Raw genomic sequence first — 26088 nt, forward strand, 5'->3', positions numbered from 1 at the left:
GTGGCCAGAAGAGCTGTGTCAAGTTAGTTTCATGTGTTCGTGTGAAACCAGCCCTTGCTCTACTCTAACAGACATTTTGAGCATCTCAGCATTTATCCCTCGTGGACCAGCTGCTTTCTCTGCTCTTCAACACAACATCCTGTCACATGTTGCATTCTTTAATCATCTCCTTTGTGAGGTTCAGCATCCTGAGATCAGCTTTCATCACTTTTACTCATATCTTTCTTTATCTTCCTCTTACACAACTCCCTTTTCTTGGCACTTTTTGTTTTTGCACCTAACTGTCATCAGCCATGTACATTACATGTCTGTACTGGAATCATCTTCTCTCTTGCATGCAAGATATGATTCTGCTTATAACCGGTTTTTTTCTCAACTCATCTGTACTGTGTTATATGTCATCATTTTACATCCATGTTGGCATGGGTTGAACAGATTGTCACAATTCCAAGTCATTCCTTATTTGGGGTTACTGCCCTTCATGTTGGAGGATCATGTCTCATACATTCTATTTTTGGCATGGTAGTTTCCATGGCTGGATACTTTCCCTAAAACCAATCACTTTAGAGTGTACTGGGTGCATTTTATCGTGGTACCAGCACTAGAGAAGTCATGTCCTCTGCAAGACTAAAAGGCTCTCTCACCTCTACATTATCTCCATTCATTTGCTAATCACTCTACAGATTGGTGTTTTGTTAGGCATTGCCACTAGTGAGGTTGCTTTCTACCTTGAACACCCTCTTGTGCCTCATTCTTTTTGATGTTAGTGTGCCATCATCACTCCATACAGACTTCTTCCCAACAATGTCTCAAATTTTCACTCATACATTGTCTTGCAGCTTGGAATGCTTTACATCTCTAACCCTGTCACAGCATTGGCAAACCTCTTACATTTTGCTTCTCACTTTGCTAAGAATTACCTATGTCCAATTTCTCTTCCTGCTACTTTATATTGTTCTTTCTTCTCTTTAGTCTTTTTAAACCTTTATGGCTGAGACTGATATATAATGTCATAATTTGGTGTAGTAATGGTATGTAGTAATGAGACATTAGGATACATACAGACATAAATGTTTTGCATCCTCAGTATGCATTGTTTCCTATACTCATACATGAAATCTGATTTTTAAAAAAAATTTTAATTAAACAAAAAAATTTATTGTTTCCATAATGTTATGATATATACATATTTCTAAGCTTCATCTTTTTCTCTATCTATAGGCAGCAGATGTTACTGTTGTTCGCCGTCCTGATAGGAAAGACTTACTATCATTTCTTAATGGTGAGATATCAACATCTAGTAGCATTGATAAAAGTGCACCATTGGAGATATCTATTCAAAGGCCTGTACAAGGTAAGCTATGAAATGTGTTACTCTAATACAGAATACTTACATAACACTATTATGTGAATTTGGATTGGATTGGATTGCACATGTTCAATCCACTGCAGCATGTTCTCTCTACCAACCATGGTCTGATGTTGAGGCCATGAATTTGAACTTCAGATCATATTGGTTTGATGAGCCTACTCTGCCACACTGGCTTGATATGGCTCTGCAGAGGGGCCTTAGGTCAGCAGAAGTGCCATTGACAATGGATGATGCACGAGTGTGCTGCTGTGCACTAAACCCCCATCAACTTGTGAATTAATCTTAATAAATAAACAACGTACATTTACTTTCATGTGTCCCTTTCAGAGCTAGCATTGTTTATAGATTTCTTTCTGAAATATTTTCTTTGGATGCCTCATTTAAATTTCCTTATTCATTTTATTGCAATATATTATTTTGCTTCTTTAGTAAAACGAACAACAGATGATAATCAAGGAGATCAAGAAAAGAAGAAACCTCGACTCGAGGTAGGTTTCGTTCAGGAAATCAAATACTTAGTGTCACTAATTATGACTTTGATAATAATTTAGTATTTCTATCAATCTTCGTTTATGTTTGAAATTTATGTGGATTGTTAGAAGTGGAAATTTTAAAACCGAATATTGACCACATGTTGCTGTGTAGTTTAAGTTCATTGCATTATCATGTATTAAATTTTTTTTATTGATCGGCATTATAAGTATATAGTATTTTTGTTTTCAGTTTGAGTTAGATTATAATAACTTTTTAAAAATTAGTCATGTTAGTCACAGAGGAAGGAGCAGTAACATGTTTTGTAGGCGTTCCAGACTCTTGAGAATACTGCACTTAATGTTTAGTCGAAACATTTATTGATCAACATCTGCTAGAAAAATAAGTGAGGGAGGAATTTTTGGTGGGTTGCAGTGTTTTGGATGAAACTTGAAGATTAACTGCATACTGCAATTGGGTATTCTGCTATATATTGTCTTGCAAACAACTTGCACATGCAAGTGCTACCAGTCAAAAGCTCCTTATACCGGAAGCCAGCAAGTGTATGGGGTTATCAGGAGAGAATGTGCGCCGTTTTGGGGCCTACCTCTCGACGGCATCAATGCGCACCGGCCCCCCCTTGCTGATATGATTTAGGAACAATCATTGAAAATATGTTGTTCTAAAAGCTTGTTGGCTGAAAGACATATTGGTCAAAAGATATATTTGTAGTAAAGCTTTTTCATAGAAAAACAAATTGGTTGGGAACATATTAGTGAAAGAAAAAGATGGCCTATTCGTTGAATTTTTAATGTTTTTCAAAGAAATAGCTAAAAAAATTATTAAAAGAAATAATGCTAATATTTCCAACTGTCATAATGTTTTGCAGTGTTAAAATAGACTTCAAAATAAATAAGAAATGTACGCAATCCAATGTCAGCTAAGGTATATTAAAACAAAAACTAAATTTTCTAATATACAAACAAGTAATGAAAGTATCATTCTGACCAACAAGGATTCAATTGGTCAAAACAACCAAGGAAATGAAATGATATTATATTTATATTATTTATTGAGCAAAGTAGGCTCCAAATGCTAGTTGCATTCTCTAGAGCCTAGAGTGGCTGATAAATACTAACTAATCAGAAATAGACATGATGTGTAGAATCTAAGAAGCCATGTTTTTTTTTAGCTTTTTTAAAGGAGGATTTACTGAATTTAGCTCGTCAGTTATGACACCATCATAAAGAAAACAAACTGAATTTTGTTTACTTTTTAGGAAGAGCAAGTACAACAGGCTAAGAAAAACTGGATGAATAAGATCGATGCACCTCGTGAGACCTCCATGATACCTTCTAAAATTGCGTGAGTATCATTTCATTTGACTTCTGAATTTAAGTGAGTAGTATTTAATAAGGGGAAGACTTTTGGTTGCCATTGAAAAATATAGCATGAAAAGCTGACAGTTGAGAATGTGAAAAGTTTTGATGTATAGTGATGGCTGAATCATTCAAACTTCCGTTGTCATCACTAAAAATCAAATTCTTGTGTATTGGCACTGAAGATGATAACTGTTGGGAAATTTGAAATACAAGAAAAGAATAACTAGAGATAAATGAAGAGAAAAAGCGAAAGGACTGTAAGACATAGTTTATTAGTTTTTTTTTTTTTTTTCCCCACAATTTGACAAATATAATTTTCCATTTATTTTTGTGAGGACACCCAAAGCTGTAGCCCAGACACCTGACAGACAGTCAGGGATCACATGGCTGAAACAGTATGGTGTGATTTGAAGATTTCACTGCTATTTCTTGTAGGTCAGACAATGATAACAGTATTTGATAAATAGAATTTTATTTCTATATATTATTTATAATTTGTCATTTTTTTCCCTTTTATTATTTTTGTAGATCTTCATCTCTTCCGGAAGCTTTGCCAATGGAGAAGATTGCTGCTATCAAAGCAAAACGTTTGGCAAAAAAGAGAACTATGATTAAAGGTGACGATGACATTGCACCTGGTGCTGATGACCAACGAACTTTTGTAGATGCTGAGGTCGATGTAACTCGAGTCATTGTCAGTCGGGAACGGTTATGGCGGACCAGAACAACTATATTACAGAGTTCTGGGAAGGTAGGCTAATTTTTTTTTTTACATTAATACTTTGTAGTGGATTTAGATGTTTAAGAGATTATAAAATATTTTAATTGCTGTAATTAATGACCTGCCTACCACAAAAGAATTGAGATCCTTAAACCAAAGTGCCACATAAAAATCATTGGTGTGGGTGCTGGTGCATTTAGTACATTCTATAAAATGGTTGGCATTAGGAAGAGCATCTAGTTGTAGAAACCATGCCAAAACAGACTATGGAAAACTGTGTGGTCCTTGGCCTTTCCAGTTCCTGTCAAGCTGGTCCAGCTTATGCGGGCATGGAAAATGGATGTTAAATGTTGATGATGATGTAATTTATTTAAGATGACAATTTGAGATAATTGTTAGAGCTGTGGTTAGAACGCTTCACAGTATTTGTTCTAACATTCAGCACTTTGATTTCAAATTGTGCTACAGTCAACGTTGCCTTTAATTCTTTGGAGGTTGATTAAAAAAAGTACCCATCTGGGATGGTAGATTAGCAGAATTATAAGAATGTTGGACAAAGTGCCCTGTGGTATTTGTCTCAGCTCTCTGCATTCTGAGTTCAAATCCTGTTGTTGCCTACTTAGGTGGTAGACTTAATCTAGCACCCTGGATACTTTTAGTGGAGTTCTATTCTATTGTAAGAATTTGGTTTCCAGTTTGAAGATTCTTTCCTCTCTCACAAAAAAGACAAACTTATCTGATCCTCTGCTCCTATCCCTCTCACCTGTTCTGTTGCTATTCTCCTCACATTCACACTCGTGTACCTTGAGAGTATGTCCTGACATCTCATCACCACCACCTTCTCTCTTTTTCTAGCTGGGGTAGCCATGTATCTCCTCTACTGTTCCTGTCATTCTTTCGCACTCTTGCCTTTCAGTGCCTAGCATAAGCCACCTCCCTCAATACTACACCAAGCTTAGTCTCTGTTACAAGAAAGACTTTTTTAAATAGATAATAAAATGGTATATTCTGTTGTGTCTGGAGAGAGTCATTTTCTTTTTGTGCCTTATAAATCCAAAAACGAAATAAATATGGTATATGTATATTTGAATGGATGATATAATCTACCACAGTATAGTGGTTTTGGTTTCAACAGACAGTATCTCAGAGCAAGTCACTTCCTGTAAAAGTACAACTCGAAAATTTTCTAGTAGTTACAAGAGAAACAAATGAGAAAAAGAAACAAACAATTGCCTCTTGTATTTGTTGATCCAGAGATGGGTTTTAGTATACAGCAGTGCATTCTGTGTTGTCATGGGCAATTGGAATGACAGTTGAGAGGCTTGGTTTTTGCTCTGTTAGAAGTTTCAAGTGCGTGTCTATTAAGGTTACGTTCTCAGATATCTTCTCTTTATCCTAGTCTCCAGTGAGATTTGGAATGAGATGTCTAAGGGAGCATGGATTTTGTATGACAACATCAGTGCCTCCCAGAAAAAAGTTGGTAAGAACTATGTTGTGGTGGGTACAGTAAGATATTTAGTAGACTTGTAAAAATCAATTATTTGTCTGTGCCATGTGTACTGGTGCAACTAGAAATGTAAGAAACTAAAAAGTAGAGAATTGTTTGAATGATCTTTCTATAAAGTGCCAAATACTCAATTGCATATCAGCTTCTTCAATTAGCAGTTATCACTTTGTTGCAACATTGGTAGCCTGCTCATGAAATTGATGTGCAAGTGGCTGAGCACTCCACAAACGTGTGTACCCTTAATGTAATTTTCAGGAAGATCAGCATCACATAAAATATGACAAGGCTGGCCCCTTTGAACTACAGGTGCAACTTATTTTTTGTCAGCTGAGTGGACTGGAGCACCATGAAATAAAGTGTCTTGCTCAAGGACACAGCATGCCATTGGGGATTGAACAAACAACCTTACAATTGCGAGCTGAATACCTTAACCACTAAGCCACATGCCTTCACACACACACATGCAAAGAGTGCAAGAGAGAGAGAAACATACACACACACAAACATTAACCACTGATTTATAAATATCCACAGTTACACACATTGACATACACACAAAAATGTATACAATAAGAACAAGACGTTTTTGGTTCATCATCATCATCATCATTGTTCTAACATTCACTTTTCCATGCTTGCATGGGTTGGATGGATTTTTATATGGCCAGATACCCTTCCTATAATCAACCCTCACCTGTTTCTCAGTAATGTAATATTCCCCTATGATCAAACCTGTTTTTGCTGAAGACTGAAAGTGACGCACACTACTTGCTTGATGGTGACACTCATTTAAAACTATCACACAAAGTCAAAGCAAGAAGACTACACACACACAATGTGTGTCTTTCAGTTTCCATCTTTTAAATCTACTCACAAGGCTATGCTTGGTCAAGGGTTATAGAAGATGCCCAAGGTGTCATGCAGTGGGACTGAACCTGAAACTATGCAGTTGGGAAGCCTGGTTGTGTATAGAAAATATAAAAGTGTATTAAAGAAAGAGAAAAATGATAGGTTAGAGAAGAAGAGGAAAAGATAAAAGCAAAATTCTGTTTATTTGAATTTTCATATTGGAATAAAGATTAAATATTGAAAATATGGAAAATCTGTATTCTTTAGGTGTGTGTATCATATATATAAGTATATATGATTCTGTGGGTGCATGCATACATATCATCATCATATGTCTGTTGTCGATGCTAGCATTAGTTGGATGGTTTGATCAGGGCTGGCAAGCTGAGGGACTCCAGTCTGATTTGGTATGGTTTCTACAGCTGGACACCCTTCCTAACACTAACCACTCCAAGAGTGCAAGGAGTGCTTTTGCGTGCCACCAGTATGGGTGCCAGTTGTGTGACAAGAGTATCTGCCATGACTTCACATGACTTCACTTGGCTAGATGGGTCTTCTTCTCAAGCATAGCATATTGCCAAAGGTCTCGATCATTTGTCATTGCTGGTGTGAGGCCCATTACTTGAAAGATGCTTTTTATATGCCACCAGCATGGGTGCTAGTTACATGACACCAGCATCAGCCACTTTGGTATGTCTATGTATATATAATTCTGTGTGTATATGAATATTTACATATCACTAGTTGGGGATCATAGGTGCTCACACTCACATACTCACCCACACATACAGATAAATTCACAAGTCATGTATGAAAATATCTCACTGGATCTGAAATTCTTTCAATACAAATTTTGGTTCAGAACATGTTTTCACTTGCCACATGACTTTAACCTGTCAGTGATGCTTTACCTCTTAACCAGCTACAAAAGAATGTGATCACTCCTATTTTGAACTGTAAACAAATATTGAATCTCCAGTGCTAGACAACAACAGGATAAATGGATTTAAATTGTATTTCAGTTAATTTCTTTAAGAAAATTTGAAATTTTTTTATATCTGTATATGAATAAATATATAAATGACACCTTTTCTTCTAAGGTTTCCTTTTATCATTATAGGTGTATATGTGTGTGCGTGTGGGAGGCGCATGACCTAGTGGTATGGGTATTGCACTCATAATTGCTAGATCACTGGTTCGATTTCTGAACTGAGCAGTGTGTTGTGTTCTTGAGCAAAACACTTCATTTCATGTTGTTCCAGTCCACTCAGCTGTAAATGAAGGATTAGCCTTGTGATCAAGGGGGTCGTTGGCTTGCTCATTGTGGTGGAATCATTTGAAGGCTAAAACAATGTGAAGCACATTGTGACCAGTGATGTATAACATCTGATTGTCTGGTCAATCATGTTAGATATATATACATGCATAAACACACATATGCCACATCATCATCATCATGTCTGCTCTCTATAGATTGGATGGGTTATCACAGTCTGGATCATTTCTTACTGAGACCCACTGCTCTCATAGAGTGTCATCTTGATTTGATGTTTATAGCTTGATGCCTTCCTGTTACCAATCACTTTTATAAGGTGTACTGGGTGCATTTTCTCATGGCACCAGCACTAGAGAAATTAATAAGCCTTTGGTCAGACAGCCTTAAAGGCACCTCTCGACCATTGCTAAATCTTTGAGAGGCAAGAGTAAAGATTAGGAACAGGTATCTACAGCAAGACACATGCTTCTATCTATCGCGTTCTTGCCTTTCAACATCTGGCATATGTCACCTTCCTTAATCAAGGGGTCTTGTTTTGTCCTGCAAGCTACTTGATGACCTCACTGGTGCTGGTGACACAAAAGTATCCTGAACATTCTGTGAAGTAGTTGGCATTAGGAAGGACATCCAGCTATAGAAATTAATACCAAAATATACATTGGTGCTTGACACAGTACTTTGATTTGGTCCCTGTCAAACCATCCAACTCATACCAGCATGGAATGCAGATGCTAAATCGTGATCATCACTTAGGTTTATTAGTTTTTTGTGGGGAGTCTCTTTATGAATGAATTTTTTTCTCTCAGTATTAACTTTTACATGTAATTTTTTTTAATGGAGTCTGAGTAAGAATATTGAAGCATAATGTTATTTAATTCAGTCAGATGTACCTTTGTTTGTATATTAATTTATTTTTTCCAATTTTTTTTCTTTAGGAATTTGCTAAAAATATTTTCAGTATTCTTCAGTCTATTAAGGCTCGAGAAGAAGGAAGTCAGCGACAAATGAGCCACCCTTCACAAACAACACCAATATCTGTAAGTTTCTCTTGGTTATTTACTGAAAATTGCACTAATTTTAGTAGTCTGTGTTTTCTTCCTATTTCTTTTATATATTTTGCTGGTGACAAAGGGCCTCTTGCTCAGAGTAAAAGGTAGATGGTATGATGCATGTGTGCGAACAGCCATGCTACATAGCAGTGAAACATGGGCCGTGACTGCAAGGGACATGCGTAAGCTTGCAAGGAATGAAGCTAGTATGCTCCACCGGATGTTTAATGTCAGTGTACATACACGACAGAATGTAAGTGCTGTGAGAGAAAAGTTGACATAAAAAGCATCAGATGTGGTGTGCAAGAGAGACGGCTGCACTGGTATGGTCATGTGTTGTGTATGGATGAGGACAGCTGTGTGAAAAAGTGTTCACACCCTAGCAGTAGATGTAACCTGTGGAAGAGGTAGACCCAGGAAGACCTGGGATGAGGTAGTGAAGCACAACCTTTGAATGTTGGAACTCACAGATGACAAGTGACCAAGACCTTTGGAGATATGCTGTGCTTGAGAAGATCTGGCAAGCCAAGTGAGACCGTAACCATAGCCTATGCCAGTGCAGCATAACTGGCCCATTTAAGAGTACCCTTCAATCATTGGGTAATAAACTGTGCTTGCAAAGACCTGTTCAGTCAAGTAAAGTCATTGTCATGGCTGATGACACTACTGCCTGATTGGAACCTGTGCCGGTGGCATGTAAAAAGCATCATTCGAGCTTAGTCAATGCCAGTGCCACCTGACTGGCTCCCATGCTGGTGGCACATAAAAAGCATCATTCAAGTGTGGTTGTTGCCAATACTGCCTGACTGGCCCTTATGCCGGTGCCACATAAAAAGCACCCACTACACTCTCGGAGTGGTTGGCGTTTGGAAGGGCATCCAGCTGTAGAAACTTTGCCTGATCACATTGGAAACTGGTGCAGCCTCCTGGCTTGCCAGCCCTCAGTCAAACTGTCCGACCTATGCCAGCATGAAAAGCGGATGTTGAACGACGAAGATAATGATGATGATTTTGTATTTTTTATTTTATAACTTCTTAATTCAGTAGTACTTAATTGCCTTAAAAAATAACCAGTCATGATACAAACTACAGCACTAGATATTTAGCTATCTGGCTATCATCTAGTTATCTGTAATATCAGTTTCTCTCTCTCTCTTTATTTTGTCAATATTTTCTGAATCTTGTTCCTTCTTTTGGCATATTTTTCACCAATTTTCTCTTTTTTGTTTTTGTTTAGACATTCTTGAAAAGTTTATGGAATAGTAGAGAGGTGGATTAATTAAATTCCTTAGTATTTAGTTTTATTTCTCTACATCCTCTGCTCAGACCCCACTGGTACAGCCTTGTCCTTCCACATCACACAAGTGGATAAAATATATAATTTCTTATCTGTGTTTCAATGGAAGAAATTGTTATACCAATCTAACGTTTTTAATTTCTGTGACCTAAGGGAGCATTGTTATATGTATATCTTAGTGACACAACTTATTGAGCTACATCCCACATCTAAACAGTTTTGATAATTTTTACAATATTGATTTCTATAAAAGGAAGAAGGCTATAAATTCATCTGTGTATATATGTGGGAAAGGAGTATAATCTATTTAATTAAATCCAGGCCACTGTGGGAAGGGATTCAGTTGTTGCAATCAAACCCAAGCAACATATTTACAGGATGATGTTTTTAGTCAGTTTAATCAAATACAGGTTCACGTGGAAAGGAGTAGTGTGTGTGTTTCACCAAAACTTAACTGATATTTCATCAAATCAATCAAAGGACACGAGGCAAAAGTAACTTTAATGAGATTTAAACTCAGAAATAATGCTAATTAATACTATAGTTTTAATTTAACAATAAGTTAATGTCAAATTGTAAAAGTTGTCACATACTACATTTTAATGTGACTGAATATCAATAGAGATACAGAAGCAGATATAAGTGTTCTACTTGCATTGGCTAGAACAAAATCATCTCTCCCATATAATTAAAGATAGGTCATAATGTCATTTGTTTTGCTACTCTAAAGGACCAGTATAAGGTATGGTGATAGTCTTGTGGACCCTGCACTATGGTCAAAAGTGTTTCTGCAATGAATATCCTCTTTTCTTCTCGGACAAAGCATAACCAAGATTACTCTATCTAAAGTATTCTTTTTTAAGACATGGTATACCCTGGACTATATTATCCATTGTTGCTGTTTAGCCCAGGTCAACACTGATCAAGCAAGACCCATCACCAAAGTCATCCTAGCAGTAACTGTGGCATCTTTTACATAAACCATTTATCTAGGATTACATTTTCTTATGCGGTCTTCCTTTTCACAGACAGTAATGTGTGATCAAGGGAAACTGACCTACTATTATGGCAGATCAGGTGACACATAAAGCTTCCTTGTTACACTTTTTGGTGTCTATTAAACCATGTTCTGATTTTGGAAGATTTTCAGTGTTAGAAATAAGAGCTAATTTTGAAGGGAAGTGTTATTAATATTTCTTTTGTTCATTTGTACTTCTGCCTTCTGTAGAAGTTATTTTCAATGTTACCTTATCCCATTGTCAACTAGGGTTGTCATTTCCTCACTGCTTCAGTATATCTAATTTGATGTTTACTGCACCAAATATGTTAACACTAACTTAATATTTCTATGGGGGTCTGCTTAGAAAACTCAGATGTTGAAAACATTTACTCTGTTTTTCTCTTTGTTTGGTATTGTAAACAATAATCTTGGATTAAAATAGTGAACATTTTTTTATATATGTTTCCTGTAATTTATAATTTAACTACTATTTTTTTTTCTTAGCAATCTCGACCTCCCCCAGCAGTAGGCTATAACAGATACGATCAGGAACGTTTTAGAGGCAAAGAAGGTAAGATATTTTTATTATATTTATTGCATGTAGTTCTTTACATCTTATCAGCTACCAGGTAGTTACTTTTGTAGTTTGTTTTACTGTAGGTCAACTCTGAACCAGTAGATCTTTGATAAAAAGAATCTTCCAGCCTTAATTACCCAGGTTTTTTTTCTCCAAAACTGTTCTTGATTCATTGCCTCTTTTCTCTCTGTGTCCACCTTGTATCTTGAGGATACGCTCTTATGCCTCATCTCCACCATCCTTTCTCTCTTTCCTACTGAGGTAGCCATGTATCTCCTCTACAGCAAAACAACTGTTCCTGTCACTTTTTCCTGCTTTGGTACAAAGCTCTCTCACTCAATACTGCACTCTGACAAGAAGTCTTGTTTTGCATGTTACTTGGTGACTTCACTAGTACTGGTGCTATGAAAATAGCACCCAGTACAGTGGTTGGCATTAGGAAGGGCATCCAGCTGTAGAAACCTTGCTAAAACAAACATTGGAGACCAACCCAACCATCATGCTAGTCAGACCCATGTTGTTTGGAATACAGTCATGATAATATGTCCATCCATTTTTAGATGACAAATTGTTAATTTTAGCAGATTGGGTGATTACAGAGGCTCTTTTATTGGCTTGTCAGTTCCCAGTTTATGGATAAAAGGGAATGGCTTAATTGGTAGGTTTGGTACTATCAGCTCATGGGTTATGAAGATTTGTTATGGGTTTGGCAGTACATTTAATTTTACATGCTGGCGTTCATCTAACTGTAAAGAAAATTGTGTGAAGTTATCTGATGTACAGACCAGCAACTTATCGTACATACATACGAAATAACTCACAGTAAGAGATCTGCAATAGAAGTTTGAACAGTAAGAGACATGCCTGCTTACACAACTTTTTAACTTTGAATGTATCATCAGTTAATATAATTTCATGAAGCTGCTGTGGGCAGTGTGCATATTTTTACTATATTTCTACTGGGGTTATTTCTGCTATTTCAGAAGCCTTTAGCTGTTGTTATATGTATCCAGGTCAACTATAATTGGAGCATTCCATTGTTGACTGATTTAAAGGTGGTTTTGCTGCTATTTGTAGCCTGTTGAGTGACTCCATAGAGGTACCCTAATGGAAGCTTCAGCTGTTTTGTTTGGGTGTAATTCTAACTTAAGATAGTGATGTGCCTAACATTGAATGATCAATAAAGAATAGCTTGTACTGTTTTGAACTTGGACTTTTGGCTCCCAAATCCTTTAATAGCAAGACTTAATACATATAATAAATTTATCATTTCTATATTGAGGATATTTTATTGGAATAAGTGTTTATGTAGTATGTTCCTCTTATTTGGGATGTACTTTGAGGCATTACGATCAATAAATTAATAAATAATTCCACTGTGAAAGAAAAACAACTGAATATTTTCTTTTCATGTTCATAAAATTGCTGTTTTACTTTTTCTTATTTTTATCAGAAACGGAAGGTTTTAAAATTGACACAATGGGAACATATCACGGAATGACACTGAAATCTGTGACAGAAGGTGCTCTAGCCAGAAAAACTCATACTCCTCTACCTACTGCAATTCCACAGCCACGACCTATTTCTCAAGCACGACCTCCGCCAAATTTAAAGAAAGGTTCTCGTACTCCAGTCATAATCATCCCTGCTGCTGCCACATCACTCATCACTATGTTCAACTCAAAAGATATGTTACAAGATCTCCGGTAAACTTTTGCTTTTTCTCTCATCTGATTCCATTTGTTACATTCATTTAACTCTTAAAATTACCTCTCTTTCTATCCGCTTAGTTGAAGTTGACTCTCGGTCACTCGTTGGATCAGTGTCCTCCAGTCAGTTCTATCCTGGGCCGCTTCTTTCAGATTGGCTATGTCCATTCCGGTATCACTCTTGATGGTGTCAAGCCAGCGGGTTCTTGGTCGGCCTCTTCCTCTCTTGTCACTGACCATTCCGAGCATGATGTCCTTCTCCAGGGATTTTCTCTGCATAATATGACCGAAATATGCCAATCTATGCTTGGTGATCTTAGCTTCTAGGATTACCTAAAAGCACATAAATATTATTTCGCATGTCATGTTTCATGATATTTACAGCCTATTTAACAGCAGATAATATTCTTTCTTACTATATGAAGGATCAATTATATGAGTGCATAATTTGTGGGCATTTAAACAATATTGTCTTAATATTCTATCATTATTCAGCTTATTATGGCAGAGAGCTGGCAGAATTGTTAACATCCCGGACAGAATGCTTAGTGCCGTTTTGCCTGTTTTTACTTTCTTAGTTCAAATTCTGCCAAGGTCAACTTTGGCTTTTATCCTTATGAAATAAGTGCCAGTCAAGCACTGGGGTTGATGTAATCAACTGTCCCCTACTCCCCCAAATTTCAGACCTTGTACCTATAGTAGAAAGGATTATCACTAAGCTTATTACTGTTTTACATGACTGAACATTCTGGTGTAGAAATTCTAATAGTTATTGTCTGTGGTCCTTCATTATTGAACGGTTTTTAGTTGAACAGCAACTGGTCAAATTTCTTTTACTACTTTTTGAGACTATCCCCTGTTTATTTGTGGAGTTTCTCAAAAAGTTGCTTGAAAATATATTTTTTTGTCATGCTGATGTATGTCTTGGTTTTAAAATGCATGGGACTGCATTTAGTAATTCCAGCATTTTAAACCTTAATTACTCTTTAGTTTTATTCTGTTAATTTCCTAAACCAACATTTAATGTTGATAGTTGTATTGTTTGGGGAGAGTCATACTGCCTTAATATTTAACACACTCACTGGTTCAATTTCCACTCATTTATTCATCATCATCATCGTTTAATGTCCGCTTTCCATACTAGCATGGGTTGAACGATTTGACTGAGGACTGGCGAACCAGATGGCTGCACCAGGCTCCAATCTGATCTTGCAGGTTCTACAGCTGGATGCCCTTCCTAATGCCAACCACTCTGAGAGTGTAGTGGGTGTTTTACGTGCCATCAGCATGAGGCCCAGTCAGGCAGTACTGGCAACAACCACGCTCATATGGTGTTTTTTTACGTGCCACCTGCACAGGAGCCAGTCCAGTGGCACTGGCAACGACCTCGCTCGAATGTTTTTTCATGTGCCATGGGCACATGTCCTCAGCAGTCACAGCCCATGTTTCATTGCCATGTAGCATGGCTGTTCAAACACATGCGTCATACAGTCTACCTTTTACTCCTTCTCCAAAATTTTCGTTGCTTTTGCAACCTTGTCAATGGATATTGACTCTGTCCGTTATCCATAATAATAGACAGGATAAACAGTCAACATCCATTGACAAAGATGCAAAAACAATGAAAATTTTGGAAAACAATAAAACATAAATAATGAGTGGAAATTGAACTGGTGAATGTGTTAGATATTAAGGCATTAGGACTCTCCCCAGACACAACAAAATTTGTTTCAACACATGAATTATTCACATAAAGAATCTTGGAAACCAGATACAAAACCGAAGTGATAATTGTATGTTTTACCTTAAATAAAGTATTAAAAAAAATTAAATTACTGTAATTCAGAATAAATGTAGAAATTAAAAAGAAATTCTTTTACTGGTTTCAATTGTGAATGCAGCCATCCTAGTTCGCCTCCTTCAAGAGATTTTTTATGTTATATCGATGCCAGTATTTGGTATTCTTTTTATCAGATGACCAAGTTTAAAATGTTTTGTAATTCAAGAGTTGATTCCCTTTATGGACTTCAATACAACAAATTTATCCTCGTATTATATAAAAACAACTTATCGTTACAGATTCCATATATTGAATTTCAGTGGTATGGATTAATATTGTAAAATAAATCCCTTCATTTTAATCGATTTCATTATAGACAAAGGATGATGGGACTAAATTACGTAAGATATTTACATAGTTTAACTATTTTGTCCTGACAGGTTTCTCAGTACTGAAGAAAAAAGAGCACAAGGTATGAAAAGAGAAAATGAAGTATTGATTCAGAGACGAAAAGAAGGTGGTTTAACAGTGCCCTATCGTATTATTGATAATCCTACAAAACTTCAGGCAGATGACTGGTATGTATTAAACTAATTATTAAAAAAGGACTTTTGCTTGGGGATGGAAAACAATGGATATTTCTTCTAACCCCATGTTAGTTTTCTTATTAATTTTAAATTTGATTTAACACTGAGAGTTGATATATTTAACACTTTGTTGATAAAGCCTATCGATGCTTCTACATTAATGAAGATATATATGTCTTTACACTTCCTATATACATCTGTGTGTATGTGTGGGTTTACACTCCCTTTTTCTAATGAAATTCAGGGATTTTTGTACATCACAAAATGGGTTGATTATATATATATATATATTGGCAACACAAATAGGAAAATAGAACTCAGAACATAACTAAATATATATTTTTGATTTTTAAATTCGATAAGTGCCAATGAATAAAACTTTCATCCCTTGAGTTATTCTGTAACTACTGCCAATTAAATTATATTTTTTAAGAGAGTGACTCTGGCACAAAAATGGCAGCTTGATCTTGTTAACTGAAAGTTATGGCTTGGCTGTGAAGTTTTACTCTTCTATTAGTATTGTTATGAAGTATTGAACAGTGTAAGAAATGTTATTTGTAAATAACTCATCTTGAGTAAGTCCTTTACAAAATATATTTTCAAGTGTGCATACTCTCGTTTGAATAAAAAATTACCAATATTTTACACATGCCTTTATTTTTGTTAGTATGTAATTATATGTAATTTCTTATTTGTTCTAGGGATCGTGTTGTTGCTGTATTCGTGCAAGGTCCTGCGTGGCAGTTTAAGGGTTGGCCTTGGGATGGCAATCCAGTTGAGATATTTTCTAGAAGTAAGTCTTTCTTGATATATTCCTGCTCCAGAACTAATTTACTGATATGAATGGAAGCGGAGTACATCTAAATTCCAATATTAAACTAAAAGAATAGGATAAATTAGAAGGTTTCAGGCCCCCCGGTTTATAAGGATTAGAAGTTGAATCATGAATAGGAATTTCTATACCATATTTACTTGTGTACAAGTTGCACTTTTTTTTGTATAAAACTTCAATGACAATTTACACATTAAGCTAAAAAAATTTTGAATTGTAAAAGTTTTGTACCAGTTTTATTTACACAAGTGAATATGATATGTTCCATTTCAGGAAGACAGAAAGAGAAGTGTACTTTATTAATATGATGCAACAAAACCTCCATAAAGTAGAAACTCTTAAATAAGTATTACTTTTGCCAGAATTAGAATCCCAAACTAGCCTGAATTAGATGAATACATGTTATTCAATGACTGGCAGATACCCTTCCAGTCACTACCCCTTGCCTGTTTTTCAAGCAAGGGACTTTTTTTTATTGTCCATATATCTTTGAAAGTGTAAACATAGCAGGTGATTAGTTGATGGAGAATGGCAACAAACTTCTCTGTTTGTAGCTTAGCACTTTTTCATGCAACATGCAAAATCACACAGGCACATGTTAGCACACATGGCTATATATATATATAATGGGCTACCAAATTCACTCATATGACATCAGCCATCATGGGGTTACAAAAAAAGATGCCGACTTAAGATGTTGCTGAGCGGGACTGAACCTGAAACCACATGACTGAAAGGCTGATTTCTTGACTACTCAGCCAATACCGCATTATATATAAGTATTGACTTTTAAAAATCTAAAGACGGCTTCAGACTAACTTCCCAGTGGTCATTTATTTTTCATCAAACTGAATAAGTTGCTGTTCCAAATTCTGAATAGCAGGTAAAGGTATAACTGTTTGACTTTTAGGAGACTATTTTAAATTAGTTTTGATTTTTTTTTTTTTTTTATTAAATTTTGTTTATTGTATCAGGATATTTGAGAAACTTTAAAATGTATGTTTAAGTTGTCAGTTTCAAACTTAGAGATTTGAAGTTTTATGGTAGTGTTTTGTGGTATAAGGTGCAAATGGAAAGACAGTATAACCTTTAGTTGAAGTTAGTTATATTATGAGTTAAAATCCTGGCAGATTGTGATTTGGGGGATATTTTACTGCTGTTTCCGGCAGGTTTAGTAACCTTGTGGAGGCTCTCTTATTAGCTTATCTGATTTAAATGTGCAGTGAAAGTTTAACTCATAAAATAAACAACTTCAACATATATGTATATATGAGTAGTTTATGTATTATAAAGTGAACACTTTTCTAATAAAAGTTTTGTTTTTGCCTTCTTTAATAGTCCGAGCTTACCATGTCAAATGGGCTGATTTGCCATTAGATAACAACATTAAAAAATGGGCAGTTAATGTGATTAATTTGGACAGACACAAACGCCATTTGGACAGAGCAATGTTGCAACAATTTTGGGAAGTGTTGGACAGGTAAAGATTTTACTTTTCACTGTTGTTTTTTGTATTTTCTCGCTCTTTTTGGCCTAAATGTATAGTTGTTAGAGTTTAGCCTTATTTTAATTTTCTCAGCATGTAGTTACTATTGTTTGAACCTTTTGACATCTCTCCCACTTGCTGTTTTTAATCTCACAACAGCTAACTAGTTGAAGAAAGATTTTGAGAAGAAATAAAACATTGTAGCCAGAAATTTATGTCATACAAATCTTGGTGATGTGCAGAGATATTAATTTGGTGGCATGTTAACCCTTCTTCAACTATGGAATTTGAAAAAAAAAAAAGTCCTTTTTTCTATTGCATTCTCTTTTTACTATTTAATGTGAGTCCAGTGAAGGTGCAGGGCTTAATGGTTTGGGATATTCAGCTTATGATCATAAGGTTGTGAGTTTGATTACTGGCAGTGTGTTGTGTCCTTTCATGTTGCTCCAGTCCACTCAGCTGGCAAAAATGAGGTGCATCTGTAGTTCAAAGGGCCAGCCTTGTCACATGAATTTCCCTGAGTACTACATTAAGGGTATGCGTGTCTGTGAAGTACTCAGCCATTTGCACATTAACTTTGCGAACAGGCTATTCCGTTGATTGGATCAGCTGGAACACTCATTGTTGTAACTGATGGAGTGCTAGTAATGTGAGCCAATGCCTCTAAATGGTCACTTGAACAACAAGAAATAGCAGCTAGATCACACCTACTATCTTAAAAAGGAGAGGCACATGAATTATGAGATGGCCATAACTGGAACACCAGTCTAATGGAAAGATGACACAAACAATGGATCTGGGTACAACATCTAATTGTTTGACTACCTTCATGCCACGAGTCTCCAGGATCAGTGTGAATTGTCTTGGAACTAAAAAACTACTATGGTTTAGGCATCTTTAAAACACTTTATTTTCTCTTTTCTATAATGTCTAATCCAAACCCTGTGAGCTGCTACATTCTAGCGGTTGTAACTTGCCAACATGCATTGCAGTTTAAAAGCAAGGTACATTACTCTGCTTTTCTTTATCAGCTCAACCGAAAGGAATTTCCTCTCACTTCAAAGCTGTGATAGGTATTTGGTTTAGTTTAGCCCTTTCAGTAGCAAGCCACCATGGACTGCTTCCGATTTTAGGATACAAAAGTATTCATTTTAAAGTGTTTGTATTTAAATTGAAACTTTATATCATAAATTTATTCAAAAATTTTTCTAGTTATGTTGCAATTACCAGCTTACTTTGTTTTACATGTTTTTCCATACTGGTTGATCAAATATGTAATTATGTATTGTTTTACAGCCACACGCTCTTTGTGTCACTAATTCTTGCTTGCTTTACAAATAATGCTTTTAAAAGCCCAAATCTCCTGAATGACTTGTTTGTCAGCAATGTCAACGAACATGACCATTTTTTATCGACACTTTTTACATGAGGACTTAGGATGTAAATGTGCATATCATCATCATTGTCATATGACGTCCGTTTTCCTTGTTGGTGTAGGTTGGATGGTTTGACAGGACCTGGCAAGGCCTGGAACTGCACCAAGCTCCATTGCCTGTTGTGGCACCAGCACCAACAGGGTTACTAAGTACCTTGCAAGATAAAAACCCTTTGACTGGGATGAGTAGTATTGAGTGGGTGTGGCATTGTGTCATTTGAGAGATTAAATGTATACAGGGAAGGAAATAGGTATCTTCCTGTAAAGTAGATACATAAATACCCTAGTTGGAAAAGAAAGGAGAGCGAGTTAGCAAGTTGTGTGTATGAAAAACAAACACTGTTGACGCTTCAGTAATTTATGTAGTAGAAGTAACAGTTGAAAATGTATCAAATATTATATATATTTTGGTTTTTCTAATACACACTCTGTCATACATAAATATATATGTGTGTATATTATATATAATGCACAGGTAATGCTGAAAATGTGACTCCATCAACAGCCAGTGAGGCAAGCTAGAGGTAGAAAGCTTCCAATATCTAGGTGACCAAGTTAGTAGCTGAGGTGGATGCTCCAACCTCAGCTGGCAACAAAGGGCCTATCTCTCAGTGAAAGGCAAATTGTATGATGCCTGTGTGTGAACAGCTGTGCTACATGGCAGTGAAACATGGGCATTGACAGCTGAGGACTTGCATAGGCTTGAAAGAAATGAAGCCAGTATGCTTTGCTGGATGTGCAATGTCATTGTGCATGTTTGACTGAGTGTAAGCATCTTGAGAGAAAATTTAGGCATCAGATGTGGTGTGCAAGACAGTTGACTGCACTGGTATGGTCATGTGATGCATATGGACCAAGACAGCTGTGTAAAGAAGTGCTGGTCTCTAACTGTGGAGGTTATCCTGTGCTAGCGATAAAGCCAGGAAGACATACAAGGTGGTGAAGCACGATCTCTGAACTTTGAGCCTTACAGAGTCAATGACTAGCAACCGATATGCTGTGCTTGAAAAGACCTGTCAAACCAAGGCACCTGCACCAGTGGTGTGTAAAGAGCACCTGTCGAGCATTGGGCCTCATGGAGGCAAAGTGGCTGAGTTCCTTTTGAGTGTTGGGCCTCATGGAGGCTAGTTCCTTTCTAGCATTGGGCCTTATGGAGGCGAATTCCTCTCTAGCATTGGGCCTTATGGAGGCGAATTCCTCTCTAGCATTGGGCCTCACAGAGGAAAGTTCCTTTTGAGCGTTGGGCCTCAAGTGAGTTCCTTTCAAGCATTGGGCCTTATGAGGGCAAAGTGGCTGAGTTCCTTTCCAGCGTTGGGCCTCACAGGGGCAATGATCAAGACCTTTGACATTATGTCATGCCTGAAAAGAAGACCCATCAAGCCGAGCAAAATTGCAGTCGTGGCAGATACTGGTGTCATGCAAATGGCACCTGTGCTGGTGGCATGTAAAAGCACCCATTGCACTCTTGGAATGGTTAGCGTTAGGAAGGGCATCCAGCTGTAGAAACCATGCCAAATCAGACTGGAGTCTGGTGCAGCCCTGGTCAAATTGTCCTCCATGCCAGGGTGTTAAATGATGATAATATATATACATACACAAAAGTGACAAACCACTTGACTGGCATATATGAACTATTGCACTCCTTTTGTATTAAGTACTCCAAATTGTTACTTAACAATGGGCATGTGTGTGTGCTGGTAGCACGTGTGCTGTCTGACAGGCTCGAATGGTGCATTAACTGGTCTGTGTGCCTGGAAGAATCGTAGATAAACTAATGACCAGAAGAACTAGGTAAAGTGAATGCAACTGTTCTTTATTGAAACCATTATAAAAATACTTGGCAGGTCTTAAATATTGAGAAGTAATTGGTTTGATAATTCATGGCTTGGTTCTGTGTGATAGACAGCATCAGATCTCTCTCTCTGCTCTGTAGCATGAGGGACTGTTCCTTATATAATGGTTGGTAGGCAAGAAGAGAATTTTTCCGTGTTGGGATAAAAACTGTTGCTCAAACACCGACTGGCTAGTTAAAACCATCCAATCTTTTTAACAGATCTTAGTCCAACCCTAATTGTGTGATCAAATGTTGACAATGCTGAAATACGCCCTTTAGATATAGTTTAAAGCTAAATAGCCTAATACACAATATGCTTGCTACAAATCTGTATGACTTGGAAAGGATCTTTATCCTATCCTAGTAATATGTGTGGTCACATAAGGTTTCACTACTGTTAATTTTATGTATTTTGTCTTTAAGCAAACATACAGGTATTAGATATATTTTATTTTCGGTTGTTATTTATCCACTTTCTTTTTACTTTCAGATATATGATGAAAAATAAGAATCATCTTCGATTCTAGAACTGAAGGAAACCAGAAAATGCTGGAAATGATTCATTTGTTAAAGATAACATCTTATTCACTAAACTGGAATTTGCTGAACTCTTTCATAATCTCATTCAACATTTTCAAACTTAAAAAAAGTATTCACCAGTCATTTTTGGGATAGAACATGGCATGAAGGAGATTTTTTATTTTATTTTTAAATCTTTTTTCATCCTAATTTCCAATTTGCCTCTTGCATTGAAAGAAAAATTATATCTGGCATAATCTCCATCTTCTCTCTTGCATTGAAAGAATTTCATTGGACTCACAAGAACTAAATTATATGTAGTTACCATTTTATGAATTTCCATTGTAGGCAACCATCAAATTAAGGAAAAAAAAAAGTTTTCTAATTTGGTAGACTTCTCCAACGATCTCACACGTAATTCAGGAAAATATTTGAAAGCCTGTAAAAACACTACCTGAATTAATTCAAAGTCTAGCATTCCAGATTAATTTTGAAAGTGTTGTACTGAACAGTGGTTATTTTGAGAGTTTGTATTCTGAATTTAATAAGTGGAATTAAAACTTATACAGTTTCAACCATGCTTTGTCTTCTCCTGCCAAGAAAAAAAAAAAAGCAAGCTAATCATCTACCACTTAAATGTTTTAAATTTTGTGAGGCTCCAAATATTTTAGTTTAAAAAAAAAAATTTCCATAAGAATAACATTTTTCTTCATAAAGAATCTCTTGGAATAATCCTTCCTTAATTTTCAGTTGAATTATTCAGGAATTATATTTAGAAAGGGAAAAAGGAAGGAGGAAATCTACTTTGAAATCCCAAACCTTGTGCCTTGGTCCCTTAGTCTGGATCTTTATTTGCAGTCTATCTGCTCTCATATTTCAAATTCCTGAAGTCTTTAAGACCTCAGACATGTGATTCTCTCTCCCCCCACCTTTCCATTTTATTACTATCACTCATATTGAGTGCTTCTTATTGGGAAATGTGGTTCTAACCCCTCCTCAAACCATTTATATTTTTACATCTTATTAGTGTTGCTACTACAATGGACAAATTCATTTTAAATAAATTTCAACATGAGAAGACTTAGTGTAGCTGATCATCTCCTTATTTTCAGTCATACCAACTTCAAGGAATACAAGAAATTTTTCTATTAATGCCTGTTTATATTTGGCTGCTCTTTTTTTTTTTTTAAACTTTTGTTTTATGATGACTCTAAAAACATGTATATATACTGTTCCTTGAAATGTTTGGTTAAGAGTGAAAGATTCCTTTAAAGCAAAAAGGAAGTATAGTCATTTGCAACAATCCCTTATTTTCCATGTAATCAGATTAAAAAAAAAAATGAAACAAATAAATTTATAATCCTTCTATATGGTTTGTTTTTTTATTTTAAACTCCGCAGTTTTGTTAATATAACTGATTCTCTTTTTTATAAAATGTCCAGAGTTTTCAAAAGGAAGATTCTATGTAAGTTTATTTTCTGATTTCTAAATCAGTATCACATTATATTTCTCTGGTTAAACAACCTGAAGTTCAACTGATAAAAGGTTTGTTGAATATTCAACAATAATCAATTATTTATGAAGTAACCATGTAACTCTGTGCAACCACAATCTAGATGAGAACCATACAATCCTGACATACAATGACAAATCCTTTGGAAGTAGGCGGTAGTATTTATAATTTTGAAATAAGTATTTTCTTGTATAATTAAGACAATATCACCATTTTACTTCAGAGCATTGAGCAACGGACATTAGTCTGTTGCTCAATGCTCTGAAGTTAAATAACGAGTATAAAAAATAAAGTATCAATGTCAGTTAGGAAGCTAGCTAATGTAGCATTTTTTTCTCCCAAGGCAGAAAGCTGTGATTTGAGAGAGAATCAGTTGCTATTTCTCGTCAGTCAAATAACTTATAAGAAGCTCCTTCCTTAGCTCTAAGTATTTAAGCAAAAGGCAATTTTTGTAGGGTAGGCTTGTACAGCTACTTTATATTATAGTTTTGATATACAACAATCCCTTGCCATATCGAGGTTTATTATCTAAACTTACATCAATTCCCCTGTGGTGTTGTTCTGCATTTATGATATAAAATATATACAAATTATAAAAAAATATACAGTACTGTTTCTACTTTGTGAATTTTCAACTATCACGGTGTTTTGGAATGTAACATCCACAATAGTTGAGGGATTACTTTAATAGCTAATTTATATTTACGGTTATTTTATTGATACTGAAGGGTGAAAAGGATTTGAATTGTAAACCTAAATTGATGAAGTTAAATATTGTGTTCATTAAATTCACTGATGCATTAAAGATAACATTACTCAGATCACTGACAGTGGCTCATGGGTGGATGTTGTCTACCTTGCCTTTGCTAAGGCTTTCAACTCTGTGCCACACAAAAGGCTTATGGTGAAACTCTCTGCAATGGGTGTGAGGGATGACCTTTTTAACTGGTTGAAATCCTTCATTCTCAGCCGAAAGGAGGTAGTCACAGTTCTAGGACAGCATTCTACACCATATGAGATGTCATCGGGTGTACCACAGGGATCTGTCCTTGGTCCCCTCTTGTTTGTGGCATACATTAATGACATAGATGCCAATTTAAAGAATGCCACAGTATTGAAATATGCAGACGACATCAAGCTGTACCTTGAAATCAAGAGGACAGATCCTGATGTCTACAACTCTTTCCTGCAATCAGACCTAGACACAATGCAGCAATGGATCACAGACTGGCAACTGAAACTGGCTGTGGACAAGTGTACCACCATGCATTTTGGGAGAAAAAACCCTGCGTCCACATACTCCCTCCACAACACTGATATCAAGAAATCCTCTTGCGAGCGTGACCTAGGCATCACTGTCAGCAGTGATTTGCGTTGGACAAAGCATATCTCTAAAATTGTCAAGAAGGCCGAGGGTGTCTTGGCATCACTCAGCAAGACTTTTGTTAGCCGCTCTCCAGCCATCTATTTAAAACTGTATACAGCTATGGTACGACCACACTTGGAATTCGCATCATCAGTTTGGAACCCCTATCTTGCTCAGAACATTGACCTCCTGGAATCTGTCCAGAGACGTGCAACCAAACGCATACCCTCCATCAGACACCTACCATATTCTGAGCGCCTTGTTTCCCTGGGCATGGATTCACTGAAACTCCAGCGTCTGGCGACGGACTTAGTAAACACCCACAAAGTTATCAACCACCTCACCAACAACAACACTGAACACCTTTTTGATCTCCATGTGTCTAACACACGTGGACATGCCTACAAAGTCAGAAAACAACACAGCTCCCATGACTTTCGGAAACATTTTTTCACACTCAGAGTTGCTGAAGCATGGAATAAACTGCCTGCGTCAGTTGTTGACTGCCATGACACAGCATCCTTTAAGGCCCTCATGCTTTCTGAAATCCGCCGAAACTACACCTGATTATATATATACACTTTAGATGAGTTGTAGTGCACCTGAGCACTGTACACAATTATTATTATTATTATCATCTTAAATTACCAAGTCTATTTAGTTCTATACTGTAGAAATTATCTTCTGAAACAAAAGCTATATGACTTCTGTAAAATGTACAGCAATGTAGTTCCTAGTGTAATCTAAACTTGGAGAAATACTGCAATGATTTCAGTTCAGACAACTGATAGTTGATTATATATTTAAGCTAAGTTTACTGATTAGAATGTGTAATAAAGCAAAAGTGTGTGTGTGTATGTATGTATATATATGTATATATATATATGCACAGTTTATCACCAGTGTTTGAAAAAAAAATGTAAAAATAACAAAACAAATGGTTTCATATAAAACAGCTTTATCTCAAAAGAAAATGATGAATTATGGCACATGTAATAACTAGTGACCAATAAATTACCTTTTGTTAAACATAAATTAAGTGTTTTAATGTGATACCACAAGATGGATTAGTGTGATAAATACTGCGATGTAGAGATGTGTAACCATACCAGCAGGGAGAGAGTGAGTGAGTTTAACTGGCAAGTAGGTGACCTGTTTGAAGCTGAGGACGACATACCCATATTGATGGAGGTCTTGTTTCATTGAGACTTCAATGTAAACAGACCAATGGAAATGTATAGGTTTTGTTTTTTTTTTAAAAAAGGGTGATGGGTGAGGAATTATGGATCAAGAAACTTACACTAGTAATATCCAGGACTGTTTCAGGCAGGAAATGATAAATAATGGCAGACTGTCACAACACACACACACTTTTATTTTCACACACACACCTTTTGCATCAAATAGACAAACAGAAATATTTGTATTGTGTATGTTTTAATACAATATACCAACTTTGTAAAGTTGATGGGGTTATGGTGGTAGTCAGTGGCACACATGGAAAAGAAGAGAAAACAGTGTCTCAA

At 36.2% G+C, this 26088-nt stretch overlaps 1 protein-coding gene across 1 annotated transcript in view; it reads left to right on the top strand.

The window, feature by feature from the left end:
- Positions 1 to 23051, top strand: part of LOC115213176 (parafibromin) — a 37054-nt gene extending 14003 nt beyond the window's left edge. The window contains exons 3-13 of the mRNA XM_029782115.2: positions 1222 to 1354; positions 1802 to 1860; positions 3123 to 3208; positions 3754 to 3976; positions 8514 to 8615; positions 11429 to 11495; positions 12955 to 13207; positions 15431 to 15568; positions 16279 to 16370; positions 17748 to 17889; positions 21655 to 23051. Coding sequence (XP_029637975.1) covers positions 1222 to 1354; positions 1802 to 1860; positions 3123 to 3208; positions 3754 to 3976; positions 8514 to 8615; positions 11429 to 11495; positions 12955 to 13207; positions 15431 to 15568; positions 16279 to 16370; positions 17748 to 17889; positions 21655 to 21691 — 1332 coding nt within the window. The 3' untranslated portion in view covers positions 21692 to 23051. The remainder of the gene's footprint in view (positions 1 to 1221; positions 1355 to 1801; positions 1861 to 3122; positions 3209 to 3753; positions 3977 to 8513; positions 8616 to 11428; positions 11496 to 12954; positions 13208 to 15430; positions 15569 to 16278; positions 16371 to 17747; positions 17890 to 21654) is intronic.
- The last annotated feature ends 3037 nt before the right edge of the window (positions 23052 to 26088 follow it).

The sequence above is a fragment of the Octopus sinensis genome, linkage group LG1 (assembly GCF_006345805.1).
Source record: "Octopus sinensis linkage group LG1, ASM634580v1, whole genome shotgun sequence".
NCBI lineage: Eukaryota > Metazoa > Mollusca > Cephalopoda > Octopoda > Octopodidae > Octopus > Octopus sinensis.